The sequence below is a fragment of the Mustela putorius genome, unplaced genomic scaffold (genome assembly GCF_011764305.1).
Source record: "Mustela putorius furo isolate JIRA1106 unplaced genomic scaffold, ASM1176430v1.1 tig00003909_pilon_pilon_pilon, whole genome shotgun sequence".
Taxonomy (NCBI): Eukaryota; Metazoa; Chordata; class Mammalia; order Carnivora; family Mustelidae; genus Mustela; species Mustela putorius.
Genome location: NW_025422057.1, coordinates 14040306 through 14060426, shown reverse-complemented (window position 1 = coordinate 14060426; position 20121 = coordinate 14040306). Strand labels below are relative to the sequence as shown.

Here is a 20121-nt window from a genome sequence, read left to right as displayed (position 1 = left end):
ATTCATTACAAGTTTTTTTATGCTTATGTAAACATCTAATGCTCAAAATTAATAACTTGTTCTATCTTTCCTACTTGAGCATTCCTTCGGAATTCCTATTTACTACTAAATTCATCAAAGTTCAGGACACAATGAAGTTCACATGTATAGGGTATTATTTCCTCTTCCATCCCTACAATTATTATGTTTTTCTTCCCTATGTGTAAGTTGTAAAGTATAAAAATACAATGATGTACTTACTGTATGGTGACTAAACTAACACAATAAAAAACATTTTAAAAATACGGCATTGACTTTGTTTATATGTACCAGATCCATTTTCATTTTTTTGCACATGGATAATCAGTTGTCCCAGCAACATTTATTGAATGGTTTCCTCTTCCTCTAGTGATCTACAATGTGACATCTGGTATTAAAAAAAATAATAATAATAAATTTTTTAAAAAAAGAAAGATACTGGTCATTAAAAAATAAAAATAATAATTCTGTTTCATTGGTCAGTTCATTCCTTACTGCTCAGAACTGCCTTAATTACTACTAAATGCATACTATTCCATTTTAAATATTTAATTACTCTTAATTTATAATGAGTCATGATACAAAGTAGGATGCCTCCCTTTGTCTTTTTTTTTTTTTTATCTTCTCAAGGGTTTATTGTTTATATTTAGCTCTTTGCTTTTTATGTACATCTCTGAATCAATTTATCATATCCATGAAAATCTGTTGAGATTTGGTTACAATTGCACTTATCATTATAGTTACTTTTAAGAGACTTTCTATCTTTATGAAACTGAGACTTCCTGTCTATGAACTTAGGATATCTCAATTTGTCTTTAAAATATCTTTTAATAAAACTTTATAATTTTCTGTTTATTGATCTTTCACATCTTTGGTAAGTTTTAATTTTAGGTACCTTGTAGTTTAAGATGCTGTTGTAAATGGTATGTTTATTTTATGTGGTATGTTCTAATTGTTTATTGCTGGTACGTGAAAATATATACAGGTTTTTGTATGTTGACTTTATGGCCACTGTCTTTGCTAAACTGTTTCTTAAAATAATTATTACAGAAGATTTAAAACACATTCAAAGGTAAAAGAGAAAAATATAATGAATTGTATGTACTCATCACTCAACTTTAACAGTTCTCCCTTTACGGCCGATCTTGCTTCATCTCTCTCTACTTGTTTTTCTGCTTTATTACTTGAAGCAAATCATATATATCATATAATTCATAGGTGTCATTTTTTTTTGTTTGTCTGAATTTTGTTCAAATTAGGTCTACACATGATAATCAGTTGATAAGTCTTTTAAATCTCTTTTATCTTGAAGATCCCCCTTTTCTTTTTTAACTTGTAATTTATTTGTTGAGGAAATTAATTTTTTTATTATGTAGAGTTTCCCTTGATTTGGATATAGTTGATAATATTCCCTTTTGTAGGATTAAATCTGTTTGATGTATATGTGTGAGTTGGTAATTGGATCTAAAAACTTGATCACATTTAGGCTGAAATTTTTTTTTTTTCCTTTTTTGGCAAAGCTGTATCATAGGTGGTGGTATTTTTCCATCAGGAGGCCTAGTGCCTCTTGTTTTGGAGGTATTAGTGGCCACAAGTGCTCAGTTCTTGGTGACTATCTGATTATTTTTTATATTTTTTTCTGTGACCTAGACTAAATTATGCTTCAGAAGTAAACCGCTCTTACAATGAGTGTTTATTTCTGCTCACACTTCATACATGTTCATTGGGCATTAGCCACACTTCTGGATCTTTATTCTGTAACCAAGTGTGAAGGAGCAGCCTCTATGGCATATAGTCATATCCTTGTCAATACTTGGAATTCCTTGTTTTTCATTTTAGCTCTTCTGGTGGGTGTGTAATAGCATTTTATTGTGTTTTTCTTTTGTATTTCCTTGATAACTAACAACGTTGAGCACCTTTTCATGTTTTTGTTAGCCATTGTAGATCTTTTGTGAATGATAATCTGGTAGAGATTTGTGCCGGAGGGGAGGGCGAATGCCCCTTTTCCATTGTGTTTTCTTTTTCTTATTGACTTGTAGTTCTTCATGTATTATGGACACAATCTCTTGTCTCTGCTGACTTTTACCTATGGTGGCTCGCCTTCTTGAGTGCTTGGTGATCTTTGATTGTGAGCTCCTGGTTTTCTCTTAATCACTGGGAATCCTGTAGGTCTAAATATGTTAAACTTTCCTTCAGAGAGATTTTCTTTTGCTTCTGCGAATACACAGGGAATGCTACTGACCTAAAACCCTTTCAGACTTTCCTTAAGGGTTGGAGCTCAGCAGAGGTTCAAGTCTCTCTATTCACTTCACCTTGTGGCTGGCCCAGCCAGCGTAGGTTTGTGAGATCAGTGTTGCTCCCTTGGGGGCAGCCTCATCTGCCCCCTGCCCTGGCTTTCTGCCTCTCCAGTCGCAGTCCATGGCTTTTCTTTAAGTTTTTCTTTTTGGAAGGAATATTAGTCCTAATGCTAGAAATAGAGGACAATTTTTCACTATTTTTTTTACATTAAATATAGACATAAAATATTTGTTTAAATTTCCAAATATTCAAAGGATTAAAGACTTAATAGGAAGAAAGACATTGATATTGCTTTCTCGCTCTAAAATTAAAATATATTTTTAATTACATATGTGTACTATAAAGTTAATGTTTAATTTTAGTTCAAGAAGAAATCTCAGAGGTCATTTTTTCCTGTAATTAAAATTTTGCAGGTGAAGTTCAGAGAGGCTAAATGATTTAGCCAAGGTTTTTCAGCTTGTTAGTGGCCAGGACTCAAACAGCGCTCTTCAGACAGTACTATATTTTTCCCCACCAAAATGTGTTGCTCTTTTAATTAACCTAAAATTGTCTATTATTTGTTTAGTCTGCCTTATTTTCTTTATGGAGGTTTTTTTTTTTTTTAACTTCTTCACAATATTATATAGTCTTTCTAGAAGTATAGAGAATTGAAATTTCTTTCCAAATTCTTTAGTGTTAAAATTCTGATGGTAGAATGATGATGATAAAATTCTGACTACAGTTATAAATCTGCCTCTATCCATAGGATTAAAAAAATATTATAAAAGTTTATTGCTGAACTCATAGGGTGAATTTTTCCTTTAAAACAGACTTAAAAAAGAATTAGAACTTTATAAGGAAGATGACATGCAAAGTGCTTGGGAAGCTCTCCAAACAGAAATAGAAGTTTTGGAGTTGGTAAGCCACCACTGATTAACTTCTCTTCAGCATGCTTTTCCCTACTGGCAAGAGTAGGTTTGCTGGGATACATATCACTGAACTAGTGCTTTGCCATTCACAGGGATTTTCACTAGATACAAAAAAATAAAATAGCAACAAGAAGCAAAACTAAAGTCCGGATATAAATCTCTGAAGTGTTTTGAGTTCCTGGAGAGTTAGGTGCTACATAAAGCAAATTTATATTCAAAGATAATATGTACAATTTCAACCTAAGTTAAAAAAAAAATCCAAACCTGACCTTTCAACATTCTCTTGACTGAAACCGTTATTAGAGGATTAATGCACTGAAGGAGTTTTAACTATCATAATGCTTAAAAGCTTTTTGTTTTTGATAGGCATAAATTATACTTTTATTACATTTGATCCTAAAACTTTCTTATTACGATTTTTTATGATCTCAAGAACTTTGGATTCAATTATTGGAAACTTATTTTCGGATTGTGTGGGAGCACTTTAAATTGCTTTTAACCTCTTACTTTGGTTGTTTATAAAATGAATGTAGTATTTGCCACACTCCATTTTAATGGAAGACATATATAGCTACCTTTAAAATATGTTAAAATGTAATTTTAATTTAGTACATTACATATTGTTTCTTTATTTTCTGTAAACATTTCATGTTTAAAAATGTTCCAGTAGCTTATGTCAGGATTTATTTATATTTTTATAAAAACTTTCAAGAAGAAGATTTTAAAATGCCCAGTTATTGTTACGTTAAATTTACATGAACTTTATGGAATTCCATCATTAGGAATTTAATTTTCCTCATGAATAATTTCTGTATTTTTCTTTTCAGACATTGGCACAGAAGGATCTTCAGGAAAATAAATAACTTGTGGAGAGCTGACCAAAGCTATCCAAAGTTTGATGAAAGCATCTTAAAATCAAATCTTTGTGATAGATACACGAACAACACCCATTACAACAGATTTTTGTGGAAAACGTGAGGTTCAGAATGTTCAAAGTTGTTGCTACCTAGAATTGGTATATTAGCACTTTAAAAATGTAATTTTTTTGTCTTGTTATGTGCTGGAACTTTAAAGCTCTTTATAGGGTTTGATTTTGTTTCTAAAGGAAGAAAAAAGGACAGGTGGATACTGTGTTCTCCGGCTTCTTATCTCCCTTGACCCTTAAGCTGATATGTACTTTCTGATGTTCATTTTTTGTTGCAGTTTACCTTGGGTCCAATCACACACTGGGAGAGAGAAATGATCAGATTATTGACTCAATTTTGTCCCTGCCATTTCCACCAACAAAGATGTTCACTTTCATTTTAATCCTTCTCCCATTTTAAAATGTTTGTTGACAAAGGTCCTTGGTGGCCTTTCATGTGCAAAAGCCAGTTTTCTGCTCTTTTCTCTAGATGTGTCTGTGGAGTTAAGTTTGGGGCTCCTGCTGCCTTTGCCAGCTTCCTGCCTGGCAGTTTTCTTTCTGATGCCGGTGTTGGTAAAATGAAATAAGTCATCCACCTGGGAATGTACATAATCTCCTGAGGGGCCTCAGGATTCATTTTTGCTGAAACATGGCAACTAAAACTCATGTTTATATCAGACTTGGTATTTCCACCAAATTTGCAGCATCGTGTAGCTTTCTGTGATTTGCCCTCCTGTGTAGGAAGAAAGGTGTATTTTCCCTCGTCTCTAAAAAAGTGTATGGAAACTGTCCAACAAAGCCCTAAATTGTGGTCGGTGTGGGGAGGGAGACAAAATCTAGAGATATATTTCAAAGTACTCAGTGAAAAATGTTAGATCATTTTTTCTTTTGTGGTTATAGCTGAATGAGTTTAACATCAACTATGAAATGTTTGCAAATGTCTTCTCTCTACCGATGATAAGGTGGTCTAGTTTCAGAACAAGGCTTATTTTGGGATAACTTTCTGTATATGTTGTTTTATACTCTTATTTTTTAAAAATCGGTGAAGTTAAAACTCTCCTTTGAGATGTGTTGCAATTGCCATCTGTTTAAATAATTTTCATTTTCAGAAGTGATTTCTTATTTTGATTCCTTAAATATTTGATAGTAAATTACTTTTGCCTAAGAAGAAAACAGTTAATGGTACCAGGGAATTACATTCTATTTTATATATGCAAATATAGAGTAGAAAATGGTTATTGGGATTAGTCATGACTTTAGTTCTGTCTTATTTCATTCCATTTATCTAAATTCTTAGTCTCATGAATATCTACTTATTATATGTGTATTATATTATTAATATGCTGAGTTTACAGATAAAGCTTTTTCACTTACCAATAATTTTTGTTCACTATTGGTTTTGTAACTAAATATTAATGTGAACTATAGATCTGTCACATATTTGCATTACTAACACACAACGACATATATGCAGAATAAACTCTTTACTGATACAACTATCTTTTCATATGGTATCATGTAGGCTATCAGAATTAAATATTCAGTAATGGAATCAGGATTCATATGAACTGAGTTTGGGAAAAAAATGGAAGTTTCCTTATTTTAAAATTCCTATTTTAAGACTTAAACTAGTTTTTAAACAATCAAATGTGTGATTTTTTTTTTTTTTGCGCTATGTGGTGGAGTCATACAAAGCACTGCCCATGCGATACCAAGTCAGAATAACTAGGACCACCAGAATCAATGTAATCAAAGGAACAGGTTCACTGAACAAAGGAAGTACAACAATCAATAGAGAGCACTGGGTGTGGTGAAAAAATAATGAATACTGTTAATGCTGAAAATAAAAAATAAATAAATAAATAAATAATCTAGTGTACTAAACTAAACTGCACTGTCAGTGTAATAAACCAGCAGTAGATTTGGTCCATTTTTAGTTTTCTTAAGATAGTATTCATAAACCTCTTAAGTTGGAAAAATAACTAAAATTTCTGGGTAAAAAAGTGTGTCTCAGACTGACTATAATTATTTGGGAAGCAGGACTTTGGCTATTCAGAAAGGCAGTTTTTAAATGAATGCTCATTCGTTAAGCAAATAATTCACTAAATTTCCTTATGCTTAGTCATAGCCAAGGCTCAAACTAATCGGGAGTAAGAGTGCTCCACGCTTCTGGGCACAGCATTACAGTCCTTCACTGTGACAGAAGTTCTTCCAGAAGCAACTTTCTAATTCTCAGCTCTCCGCTGGGGATAATAGGAGGATGTATAGATAGTTCGCTGCATATTTTTCCCTGCTGATTAAGGGCACTATTTGGTTAGGGGAAAAACAGCAACAAAATTATAGGATGTGGAGTGTGACCACTGGACTAGAAATTCCTTTCTTCCTTCCCTACCTTGATTATGAAATGGAAGGAAAAAAATCAAAGAAAAGGAAAAGCTTTAAGGTGAATACAGTCAGTAAGATGTGTACATACTACTCATTGTTTTGTCAGTAGTAGTGTTTTCTCTTGTAAAAGAAACAAAAATGGAGGAGTCCTTCGCCTGCCTTTTTTCTCCTTGAACCCTGAGAAACCATGATGAGATGTTAAAAGCCTAAGATAAGGTCGAAGTCATAGAATTATAATGAATTGGAATCTAGAAATGTCTTAAAAGAGAGGCGGTTGAGATTGGTAATTTATCGTGGAGTGGAAACTATGCTGTGACAAATCTACTGAGTCTCTCACCAGAAGGGTAATTCAGCCGGCCGGCTGCAGATGGACCGGCTGATAGCTTGCACGGGACAGGCCCTGTTCTCAGCGTACACTCTGCACAAAGCCCTTTTCTATTTCATACCAATCAATCACACATAACTGTGTCACATTATTATGAATAAGTCGTTTATTTGCAGTCCAGTAAACAGTTGCAGTTCAGTGACATGATTAGAAATAAATATGATATGATTTTTTAAATCCTGGGTGTACAAGGGTAAGGTGTTCTGTCATTCAAATATTTATTTATAGCATAACATTTGAAATTTGAAGTTGTTCAGTGTTCTAAAAAATATTTTAATATTTGAAACAAATCTTTTTTAGGTCAACTCTGATGTTTCTTCTTGACTCTTCTCTCCTTTGTCATCCAGAAAAATTCAAGAGAAGCAAATACATTTGCCTTTCAGAGTCAAGTTCAGAACATTTTCTGTCAAGTGAAATTTTTTTTCAGGATGTGAACTAAAAAAAATGAAAAATATTTTTTGTCATTAGCCTGAAGCAGGGATTAAGTCTTGGAGTTTTGTGGCCCTTTTATCTTAAGACAACAGATTTTTTTTTTTTTTTAATGGAAGAACAGGGAAGGTGAAATTATCTTTGAAAATGTTAGAGGTAGGAATGTATAATTGGTTGCATTTATACTTTCTAAACATTATATTTTCAAGTTAGGTACGTTTTTGCTTGGCCTGCTAATAATCTAATCATCATGCCTGAAGAAGCTTTAGTTTTTTAATTTATTTTACTGACATTTGGCCAAAAGACAATATTGAGATAGCACTGACTAATATATGAAAGAAATAATGTAATCATTCTTCCTGTTCTGTAAGGGAGTATGGGGATTTCATTTGTTTATTTGTTGTTCATTATACTGATGGTCGCATTCCCTAAACATGAGGAAACATTTTGCAGGGTAATGCTAGTTGTAAGAGCATATTTACTTTGATTGGAGGGAAAAAAAGGAAGCATCACAAAGAAAGCCATGACTGATGGTAAAATGCTCTCCTAGCTGTTGCTATGAAAAGTATCAAGAGCAAAGCTGTCAGAACTGAAGGCTTATTTAAACAACTGCTTTTGATACATAGCACATTTATCTTTAAAAGACCTTTATGAAATTGACAGCACCAGAATTCAAATGTCTGGGAAAATAAAGAGTGAGTAAAAATGTGAAATTAATAACAATGACTGATATAAGTAGCTGTGCGAAACAAGGCCCGTAGAGGGGAGAGAAATGACTTTCTTTCTTTCTTACAACCAGAAAAGCTATACTACTCTATTAATTCTGAGTTAATTATTTTCATACTTGTAATAAATTGTCATCCTAATTTGTTGGTAAATAAAATCTTGTTAAAATAAAATCCTCTTAATCTACATTTAATAGATGCAAATACAATTACTAATGAATATTTCTGGATATGGCTTTCTGATTGCTGGAAGTATTTGCAAATTCAAATCATTAAATGGGGGTGGTTGTTGATATTTTTGTGGACCTCAGACAAGGAAGCTTCTGGTTGGGAATAGGTGACATGGGAGTAATCCTAAGGTCAGTGTGATGTCAGCTTTAAAATCTGTTGTCAATTAAAATTTGTAAAATATCAAGGTTATGTTTATAAAAACAATTTTGTCCAATAAAACCAAAGCTCTTTTTTGAGTTTCCATTTGGAGACTATGCATAGATCCCAGGGTTTGCAGGAAGAACTGAGATTTTGATTGATGATCATGATGTGTATGAGGTCACAGAGGGCAATGGGTCTCTTTATTTACAATTTAATTGCTTGGGCTTCAGTTCCAACAACTGTAAAAATATATTGCTTTTGAAAATTTGCTTATAATAAAATCTTACACATCAGGTAAATATTAGAAGATAAGAGAAATTTTAGAATCATCTGAATCACCCTTTTGGTATCAGAAAACATTGATTAATCAGAATAGTACATGTAAATCATTAAGAACATCTTTTACTCTCCATGAGGAGGAAAGGGCAAATCCATACAAAACAGACTCAACTCAAGTATTACTGAAAATTCACCTCCCGGGTATCTCTTGAAATTAATACCTATTCATCCCATTTCATTACACTTTGTATAGATGTTTTTTTTTTTTTTTTTTTTTTTTCAGTGTTACCTTGAAGGTCATCGATAATTTAAGGCGATAACCTAAGGTATGGCAACCTCTTAAAATATTAAATAATAAGAGTTATATTAATTTTTCAGTACTTGCTAAAGCAGGATTGTAAACTAATAGAAAACTTCCAGAAGGATCAACATATAAAAGAATCTCTGATTAACCTGAAATTAGTACTCTTGCTCATTTCTTTCTGTCCTCTTCTATTCCATGCCCTTCCAGCCAGCCAGCAGCCAGCCAGCCAGCAGCCAGCCAGCCAGCCAGCAGCCAGCCAGCCGTCTATCTTTCCATCCTGGCTCCTGGCTGCCTCTCAGAATTCCTATCACCGCGCTCTCCTCCTTGAAAATTCCTCTCCAGCCACACTGGTCTTTCTGCTTTCCACATAGTCCAGACTCACTCTGGACTTGGGATCATTTCAGGAACTGTTTCTTCTGCTCCTCCTCGTGATCTCTGTACGGCTGTCTGCTCTGTCATTCAAACCTCAACTGAAATACCACCTCCTCAGAGAAGCCCTCCTTTAAGCCATGGATCTGAAGTAGTCACTTGAGGTCGCCTGGGTGGCTTAGTCGGTTAAGTGTCTGCCTTAGGCTCTGGTCAGGATCCCAGGCTCCTGGGACCTAGTGGCACATCAGGGTCCCTGCTCAGCAGCGAGCCTGCTTCTCTCTCTCCCTTTACCCTTCCTCTTTCCTTGTGCTCTCCCTCTCTCAAATAAAATCTTTAAAAAAAAAAAATAAAGTAGTCACTTGGTCACATTATCACGCACTCGAGTTTAATGGTCTTCATACTACTTGTCATTTCTGGTATCTGTCTTATTTGTTTCCTTTTCTAGTCCTAACCGCTGACACACAAGTTCCATGAGAGCAGGGGTATTGCTTGTCTTATGCACCATTTTTTTCCTCAAAGCCTGGAACAGTGTTGGCATTTAGCAAGTGTTAAATAAACGTATGTTGAAATATGGCTTGAATTAACTTGTTCATTTAACCCATATTTATTAATGGAGAATTTAAGTATAAATTATTGATTCTCTGGTTAAAGAAACAGAGTTCATTTATTGCTGATTCTTTCTTGGTTGAATTACTGTATCCCCTCACTTTTTACTCTTTCTGAGACTGTGTTTACTTCGCTAAAAATTGGCAGTAATAATGTTTGCTAATTTCAGAACCTATCTTTGTAGAACAACTAATAAAAGCATTAAAAGGAAACTAGAAGAAAATAATGATCCCATATCCCATCGTGGAAAAAGTTTGTGGGTCTCTCAGTGTTTACTTACAGCTTTCTATTATCAAGCTTTTGATTGGCAGGTAATGGCTTTGAATGCTTACTTTCCACCAGCTACTAGAAAAGGAAGTGAAAATTGTAAGTTGCTTGCAAGCTATGAATGTGCTTAGAGTAACTTAAAAGCATTATTTCTCCATGGTAATAGAAAATTTTGAAATGCATTTGCTTTTGACTATGATTTATTCGGTCTTTCTGGTCTGAAATGCAAAGTTTAAGCAATCCTGTTTTTATTCAGCACCATATTTAGAAAAATGTGTGAGTGCCATCTGCTGGATTTCTTTGGTACCACCTTGAACAAGATCAGATAAAAATGGAGGAAGTTTCCAAATAAAAAATAAACAAATCCCAATAAAAAAATAAACAAGTGAGACTTCCTTCCCTTCTCCTTTCTTTCCTTCCCCATTTATGTAGATATAAATCCTAAATGTCTCTATATAGTTTCCAGTCGTCCCATACATAGTTTTCAAATATGATCCCAGTTTTCAAATTAGTATTACATGTATCCAAGAGAAAATATAAAATTTAAGGGATGGAAAAGTGAATTTTTGGTAATTACTGTTTCTACTTTGGCTAGCGTTGAAAGAACTTAATTGTTTCAAGACATTTTCTTTATTTTTGAGGTAAAAATTATAAATAAGACTTATGCTCTGAGACCGCATGAAAAATTGGTGTAAAATCAAATTGCTGATTATACAACTTCTGAGTTTGTTAACCTCGATTATTTAGTGTTTGTCTTTAGTCTTCAAAGGTTCACTCATTAATTGTTTGTCCATCAAATGAAGTGAAGTCATTCTACTTAAGATCTTTGATAATTGACCTGCCAAGCACCTTTATCACCAAATATGTGTTTTCTTTGAAGTTTTACTTTAAAATTTCTGTCTCTTTATCATGTGTCATCTACAGAATTCATGCTGGTTCATGAATTAAGTGATTGAAATATTTTCCAGCATAATTCTGTTGCTGAAGGGAAATTGGGGTGAATCTCTGTTGACTCCAAGAATATCCTAATACTTGAATACTTGGCAGTATTTCATGTGTCCCAACCCATCACCAGATCTTGTTGTTTTTCTGAGCTCTTGTCCTCACAGCATGGCTACACCTTGGCAGAGGGTCCCTGATACTTCCTGCCTTTCTTTTCTGCTTGATTTGTCTCTGAGCACTTATCCTATTATTTTTCTTTTTTATAAATTTTGTCACACTCACCACCTTTCAGCCTAGAATATAAGCTTCATGAAATCATCTCTCTCGCTGCTGTCTCCCTGGTACATAGGACAGTACCTGACACGTGGTGGGTACTCAGCTTATTTCTTAAGTGAATGGCTTTACTTGAGTAATTTTCCTCTTTCTCAAATAAAATATTTTATAAATTATTTAGTAGGGATATATTCTTGGTACTTCTGTCAACTCTAAATTACAATGTCTAAGTAGGTATAATCTCTGTCATTTACATGCATGCAGAGTGATTATATATCTTAAATTTCTTTAAAAAGATTTTATTTATTTATTTATTTGACAGAGAGAGAGATCACAAGTAGGCAGAGAGGCAGGCAGAGAGAGAAGGAAGCAGGCTCCCTGCTGAGCAGAGAGCCCGATGCGGGGCTCGATCCCAGGACCCTGAGATCATGACCTGAGCCAAAGGCAGTGGTTTAACCCAATGAGCCACCCAAGCGCCCTATATCTTAAATTTTAAAGCGAAAAATGAGCACCTACTAAACAAGAAATCATAATTGTGATATGGGACCAAAGGTGACTAAGATGTGGTCCTTTTGCCTACAGAATTTACACTTCGTTCTTAGGATTGTTAAGGGGTTGTGATGAATGACAAAACAGTTCAGACTCTGAGCTGCTGGATTTGTTCTTCCATGAACTAGGAGATGGGTTTCATTTTGTTGCATTTTGCTGATTTTTCTGAGGGGCAGCCATTAAACTTGGCAGTGATTCTCGAGGAGTTCACTGTTTTTCCTGATACATGAACACTTGACTTGTGTGGGTTTGGCATTAGAGTCTGAATTCAGAATTCTCATTTTTGATCTCTCGTGCTCGGTGCTTTTCATAAACCAACTCTAATCTTCACCACTCTCTTAAAAGACAGGAGTATTGGTTATTGTTTAATATCTAAGAAACCCGAGGCTGCAAACCTAAGCAAACTACCAAGTTAATGCAGTGACCATTTCCAAGCAGATTTGAACCCAGGAGTATGTAAATGCAGTTCTCTTTAGTAAATCCCATCTTTCCCAATTCAGAATACATGGGTGCTAATTTGCGTGCGTTTAGAGATGCAACAAAGAGACTTTTCTTTTTCCACAGATGGAGAGAGCGTTAACTAGGTACCAGGGATGCTTCAACTGCCTCTTCTCCAGCAGTGGCCACGGCCCCCTCTTTTCCAGCAAGTCTAATTGGAATAAGAATACTCCTTCCTTTCAGATACTGCACACGGGTTTCTTTCTCTGCCATGTGTCTCCTCGGACCACCAGGCAAATTGAGGATGCCATCCGTGCCCCCACGGAACCTTTACTAGATGTGCATTAGAGTATTATGCAGCAGTGGTGCAATTATTAGCTTCCTCTGGATTGTGAACTATACGAGGGCAAGAATTTTCACTTCTCTTTGCATTTCAAACTCATATCAAAGAGCCTTGCATGTTGCGGGTACCCAATAAATGTGGAAAACTTGATGTATATGATTAACTTCCACTTCACACACTTAATGGGTTGATTAAGTTTTATAGATTGGCCTGGAGCCCAATCACCTTCAGTAATCTTGGTGAGGGAAGGTGATTGCTAAGATTTAAACCACCTACTTCTCCTGAAACTAATATTACACTATATGTTAACTAACTGGGATTTAAATAAAAATGTGAAACAAATAAATAAACAACCTAATATTAACTTTTGAGCACTAGATACTTAACATTGATTTCTTTCTCAAATTCTTGTTCTGGTGATTCCCCCCCAACTTCAAAATTCAAATTTGCTCTCAGTACAAACAATTACTGTTTGCCATTCATGGTCACACCTTGATATTGTTAAAAGGGAAGTTGGGGATACTCATTAGCATGGGAACGTTTTAAAAGGAAGGGAGGAAGCATCTAGAAAAAAAAAAAAGCTGGTGATAGACCATCAGAATTAAAGAATTAATGTATACATACAAACCAGGAGAGAAAGATCTTAGGGAAGGACATTTGGCTCATCCATCCCGCGAGTGGAGAGAGCAGTCGAGTTGGCCACACTACAGCAGCATGATGCGATGATGATGATGTGCGAAACAGGCCACTTACACACGTTTAATTCAGTTCCGATTTCTGTTTTCATAAAACCTCATTAATTAAGCTTAACTGGGAATGCACTGATTTGAAACTGAAAAACGGAGTCCGTTTTTGTTCTAACAAAAAAAGGCGACCATTTCCTTTTTGCCAAGCACACTGTTAAATGAAGGTTGTCTGGCTGGCTTCAGAGAGTAAGATAAGACGAACGATGAGTTTACACACACGGGCGTGTCAGTTGTCTTGGTTTCCCATTGCTGCCATGACAAATTACCACAAATTGGGTGGCTTAAAACAACACACATGTGTTATCTTACAGTTCTGGAGATCAGAAGTGGGATATGGGTCTCACTGGACTGAAAGCAAGATGTCGTCAGAGCTGCCTTCCTTTCGGAGGCTCTAGGATAAAATCTGTAGATTCTTGCCTCTTCTAGCTTCCGGGGGCGGCTTCCATTCTTCGGCTTGTGGCCCCTTCCTCCATCTTCCTCCAGTCTGCCCATCTAGCCAGGTCACTCTCCTGCTGAGTCTCCCTGGTCTCCCTCTTCCACCCTCCTCTTCAACTTATAAGGACCTTGTAATTTTGAGGCCCGCCTGGACCATCCATGCTTATCTCCCTATCTCAAGGTCAGCTAATTAACAGACCACTCCGTCTACAACCTTAGTTTCTCTTTGCCACGTAACTTACATATTCACAGGTTCTGGAGATCAGGACGTGGACCTCTTTGGAAGGGGTTACTACTCTGCCCAGCACATCAAAGAAATATTTGTGCTCTCTACGACAGGCTCGGCCACCGTCCCAGTTGTGCAGCACACTTTGTGTTTGGTTTCCTAGCTAACTTGAATGAGCAATTTAGTATTAGTGACATTTTGCTTTTTATGAATCTGTAGCCCATCTCCTGGCCTGCAATAAAGTGAAAACATAATGTAGTTGAGTGATTTCTCCCCCTCCCAGCACAGTGAGTTCCCTAGTCCTATAACAAAGATGTTCCATGGGCAGTTCTAAGCAATTTTCTCTTCATCTCCTTCTCATCCTAAATGTTAGTATCTCTGCCTTTCCTTTCTGAGTTTCTTCCAAACACATTTTTATATTTTTTCCTCTTATTTTCCACCTCTACTCTTGTTGCCCAGTGTTCTCTTATTTATCTGTTTTACTGGGATCCTTTCACTATGGATAATAAAAGAAGTTCCATCTCCTTTTTTAGATTTTAAAATGTGATCATTAGGCCCCTCGCTGAATCTCTCTTTGCTGATAAAAATCTTCATTTGGAAGACTCCCCGAAGAGCATAAAACTTTACAGTGACCCAATTGAGGCTAAAATATCCGCCCTCAAAGTATCCTTCAGGAAAACCACTTTATTGGTTCAAATGTGTAGAATCTGCTTTTACTTAAAAAGACAGAAAATATTGCCAAGTAATGATAAGGAACAAAGTCTGTGTGTCTCTGAAGGGTTTTCTGTCCTGTTGATTTCCCTTGGCAGAAATCTGTCTAGTGACTTACCAGACATGTCTATAGTAATCTTGAATGGACTTGTTCTGTGTATTTCATAGAGCTATTAAATATATTATAACCATCTTCAATTTAATGGCTGTTTCTTAAAGTTTTGTTCTGGTGGGTGCTGTATGTGTCACACCCACACAAATTAGATGTGGTCCAAATCTAAAAAACAAAAACACAAAAAACCCAACTTAAATTCAAGTACACTGTGTTGCCTTATAAAATCAAAATGAGCTTGGGCTTTGTGTTCAAAATAAATATTTTTATTTGCTTTCAACTTACCCAATTTCAAAAATGGTCATGCGGTGGCTTTAGAATCCCATTCTGGCTCTGCCCTTCCTATTTGGCCTTGGGCGAGTTACGTAACTCTTTTGGAATTCAGTTGCCTAACCGGTAATAAAAGAGTAAAATAATATGCATTGTGTTGGGTTGTTGTAAAGATCCTATGAGACAGAGTATGAAAGGAACTAGCATGGTGCGTATGAATCCTTGTCATTTTAATTGTTGTTGGGCAGAAGACAGGATGGAACAGAGAATGTACCTTAACATGGTATTAATGTTTTTTAGTGTTGTTCTTTATATGCAAAGATGAACTTTCTGGTTCATATACTTGGATTTCTTGCTTTGAGTCACCAGAATTTCATATGGGTGGCTTGTATCCCAGACCCATGACACACTTGTGGGAGAGGTGCAGTCTGAAGCTGCGAAACAGATTGTCCTATGCAAACACAGTTGACATCTTTTGCCACGTCTGAAATAACTGCACTGACCGGTCTAGCAGAACTTTTGGGGATGGTTCAATTTGCTTTTGTTGTTTTATATTCTGAGATATCGTTAGTTTGGGAATATCATTTGTTAGATACTGAAAACTTTTCTAACTTTCAGTTGAGGGCGGCAGATTGAACACAAAATTTTACCTCTGGTTCTTCCCCCAAACGCAGCCAATATGATAGTAAAATGATTTTTTTTTTTTTAAAGCCTAAAGGACAAATAGAAAATGATGTAGAAGAGTTGATAGTAGTGTGATTTTGGAAGGTGGAAGTCGATGGATGATTGGGAGATGACTTAACAAACTTGAGAAAGTGGATCCCAAACTGGCAGAAAGGAAAGATGGTGAAAACCATCTTGACTTGCCCCTAAAGAATTCCCAAAACACTTGGAACCTGGCAGTACTATGTACCTCTGGGAAGCGGAAGTGAAGGTGGGATTGAACATAAAAGGTTTCGTTGGATGTGTGTTTAGGAAACACTGAGATCCTTGGGTCCTATTCCTCATTCAGTCTAGGAACAGCCCCCTTCCAGCTATGGCAGAAGATTTTAGGCTTATTTTCTGGAAACTATAAAACAGAAAGTCTCTGGACAGAAGGTACCAGGCATTCTTGAGGATAGAGTATAATTACTGAAAACAGAAGGATTAAGAAAGCTTACATTCTAACTGTTGTAAGCCTAACACTTTAAACTAGACCTTGATTTGGGCAAAGAAATTTATATCCTCTAGGCCAGCCACTATTCTCAATGTGTGGTCCCAGAACCAGCAGCATCCATATCATCTAGGAACTTGTTAGAAAGGCAAATTTTAGGGCTCTATCTCAGAAACTCTATAGGTGGAGCCCAGCAATCTCTTTAGATGTCCAGGTGATTCTGATATATACTCAAGTTTGAGAACCATACCACTCCAAACAAAAGATTGGAATATCCTTCTCTGAGGAATTTCACAAGTTCAACAGAAAAGACTTAAGGAAAAAATTGTCAATGCAACAGTCTACCAGATGACCTAGAGTGAAACTCACAGTTGACAAATACCACCCATGTGTCCAGAAATTTAATTTAATTTAATTTTTTTTTTTTTTTTGAGAGAGGGAGCACAGGTGCAAGTGAGCGTGGGGAAGGAACAGAGGGAAAAGGAGAGAAAGAATTCTAAGCAAGCTCCATGACCAGCACAAGGCCCAAAGCAAGCCTAGATCTCACAACTCTGAGATCATGACCTAAGCTGAAATCAAGAGACAGATGCTTAACTGACTGAGCCACCCAGGCACCCCAAAGAAATTTTAAAACATTTTACAGCCTCATTCTTAAATAGAGGCAGTCAATATCCATAAGACATTCCTTTTAAGAAGATGAGGGCCTATCCATATAGGGAAAAAACAACTTGGAAGAGATTATTCAGGGAGATGAAAGCTTTAAAAAAGTCACTGATATCCTTGGAGAGATATGAGAAGATATCTCCCATTTTAAGATACAAAATAAATTAAATTTAAAATGTTAGCAGGAGTTTTTGGGTTTGGGGGTTTGTTTGTTGTTGTTGTTGTTGTTTTCTTTTTAAGAGTGAAAAGATAAAGTTGAGGAAGTCTTCCAGAAACTAATGCATACACACACACATGCACATACACAAGGAAGACAAATAGGAAAGAAAGATAAGAGTCAAGAATCAGTTCATTTTGTTCAGTATCTGAATAATAGGAGTTTGGAAAGAGAGCAGAAAAAAACAGAAAATTTTCAAGAATTAAAGGACCTGAGTTTTTAGGTTGAAAGAACACATTAAGGGGCGTCATGGAATCATTAAACCTGCCGTCCAGCTGACATCATCACAGAATTTCAGAATATGAAGGACAAAGATAAGATCCTATGAAGGAGCAAAGTGAAAAATAGGTCACCTCTAAGGGATCAGGAGTCAGGATCGTAGCTGTGCACCAGGCCTGGAGAGTAACCAATCCAAATGAAAATAGCCTCCAGAGAGGTATTCCCCAAATGGAGTTGCTACAAAAACCTGATACGTTGGAAATATTGAGAGGAATTTTAAAACAATTTGGATAGAGTTTCAGTCAGTGATAAGTACATAGAAAACTAAGCAAATAAAGCAAACCACAAGAATATCATTAACTCCAGAGAAAACAAAACGTTGTGCAAGGAAGGATAAGTAATACTAATTATAATATTAGATAGCTCCGCTGTGGGTATTTTGATAATTGTATTAGTGTAAACACTATTGATCTAACAAAGTGTAACACAATGTTGGAAGGGTAGGAGTGGGAAGAAGTGTGTTTGTGATAATGTCAGGTGTTTTGTGAGAAAGGAGACTAAATTCATATCTTTCGTGTGGGAGCTAGTAGATAGTGCCAAAACTGAAAAAATAGGCAACAGCAGCATGTTAGTGACATGAAGGCACGTTAAAAAATAACCAGCCAAAAGAGTTCAAATTATTACTCGGGAGCACACGTGATGGGAAGAAAGGGGGAACAGGCATGGAGATATTGATAGTCCACATTAACACAAATAATTTTTGGAAAGTTTGTTTTGTTTATTGACCATAATTCTAAACATGACATGCAAAGTAGATCTTTAATATAAATCGTAAGTGCAGTGGAGTGCTAGTAAACCAGCTCACTGAGGGGTGGGAAGAGCCCTGATTTGTAATGTGTTGTAAAGTCTTCTACCATGGCTAATAGTTTAACAGCTGGCTCACAAAGTTCCTAAAATTTAATAATCAACTCATACAAGACAGTATAAATCAGCCTTTAATGACTTCAACCAAAGTACATGTTTTTGTTTTTCTTTTTAAAGGTTAAAAGTCCTCTCTGGCTTGCATAAAAGTATAGTGTTGATATGTAAAACATATTTTTCTTTGAAGTTATTTTTTCTTTAAATTTAAATCACTTTTTGAGATGTAATTCATAGGCAATAAAATGCACCGATTTTAAGTGGATTTTGATAAGTTTTGACAAAGGGAAATTACTACTCAATGCAAGGGATAAAACAATTTCATTTATAGTTATTGACTGGATGGAATCAGTAATTTTAATAATATTGGATATTGGGCCTTAATGGAAGGAATACAGAATCCAGGCTATAGTAATCCACTAAGGGATATCATTTATTTTTTTCCAGGCAAAAATTTAATAACTGGCAAAAATTGGGGGCTATTAAGTGGAGAAGCAGTGAGATGACCAACCCTTTATCACTTAGGTTTTATATAATAAGTTTCTGTCTTTGAAAGCTCTGTTTTAATGTACATTAGAGCAAATTAACTAATTTAACTGGGAATCCATGAGGTCTCCTCTATCAAGCCAGTTTATAAGTGCCAAAAACTTACTTTAATTTTCTTTCATTTTTAACTGTGATAGAGCATTCATGCCCAATATGGGCCATTTTAGGGAAATGGGTACTATGACTATAGGAAATTTAGGCAAGGCTACAGTTAAAGTGAGACATATATTTTTCCCTTATATTATATTTAGTTACCTTCTTAAGATTATAGGGAGCATGATGTTTACATTTGGTGGGATCTCCAGGTACAAATTTTGAGCCCTAGTATTAAACCTACAAACCCTTTTCAATTAGAGCATTTCACCAAATGCTGAAGTTAATTTAGAACCTAGGTTATAGGGATACAAAAGCCTATCGGTGCCCTATTAATATTTTTGTTATATAAATTGTTTAACATATAAATTTTGGATTTCCAATTAAGAAAAGGAAAAGTGTGCCAGATAGAAGACTGTCTAAAGCAGAGCTATGTTTGAGTTATGTTAGGAAACAAAAAAGGTTTCTTGTGTATACAAAAGTTGCAGTATTAAAATTACACAAGACAAGCTGAGAAGATCTGTTTCGGCAGATGTGTAATTTGATCGTGTAGGAAAGGTAGTGAAGTCACGTCGTCATAAGTTGGCAATGCTCTAGTCATAATGTATGTTGCTTGAATATACTACAGATTATGCAAATCTTCTGGTTATACATCAAGAATAGGAATTGTTTCCTGGTGCATGTCAGGTAGAATGACATCATAATGATTGGTTTAAGGATTGATTCTAATAGCTAAACACAGACATAATAAATGAGTTCTGTAACACTGCCTTGAATCTTTTTGTTCAGAACATGAACAAAACACATAACCTTCTTTGAAAAAAACTAGACAAATCATTCCTTTATTATGTACCATGATTCTTATGTATGACAATTTGAGAGGTGAAGAGAAGCCTTCAGATAGGTGCCTTAAGAAGCATGAAATACCTTGCATCTATAGGCTGCTAAGAACAGGAACATACATATATTCCCCCATTTTTAAGAAAAGTTAAATTAAGCTGTCTAAAACTTAATTTCC

The 20121-nt window shown here is 35.5% G+C and overlaps 1 protein-coding gene across 1 annotated transcript in view; it reads left to right on the top strand.

Moving 5' to 3' along the window:
* CCDC172 (coiled-coil domain containing 172) overlaps positions 1-5654 on the top strand; it is a 54972-nt gene extending 49318 nt beyond the window's left edge. The window contains exons 8-9 of the mRNA XM_004751863.2: positions 3126-3213; positions 4052-5654. Of these exons, the coding sequence (XP_004751920.1) occupies positions 3126-3213; positions 4052-4087 (124 nt within the window). The 3' untranslated portion in view covers positions 4088-5654. The remainder of the gene's footprint in view (positions 1-3125; positions 3214-4051) is intronic.
* The last annotated feature ends 14467 nt before the right edge of the window (positions 5655-20121 follow it).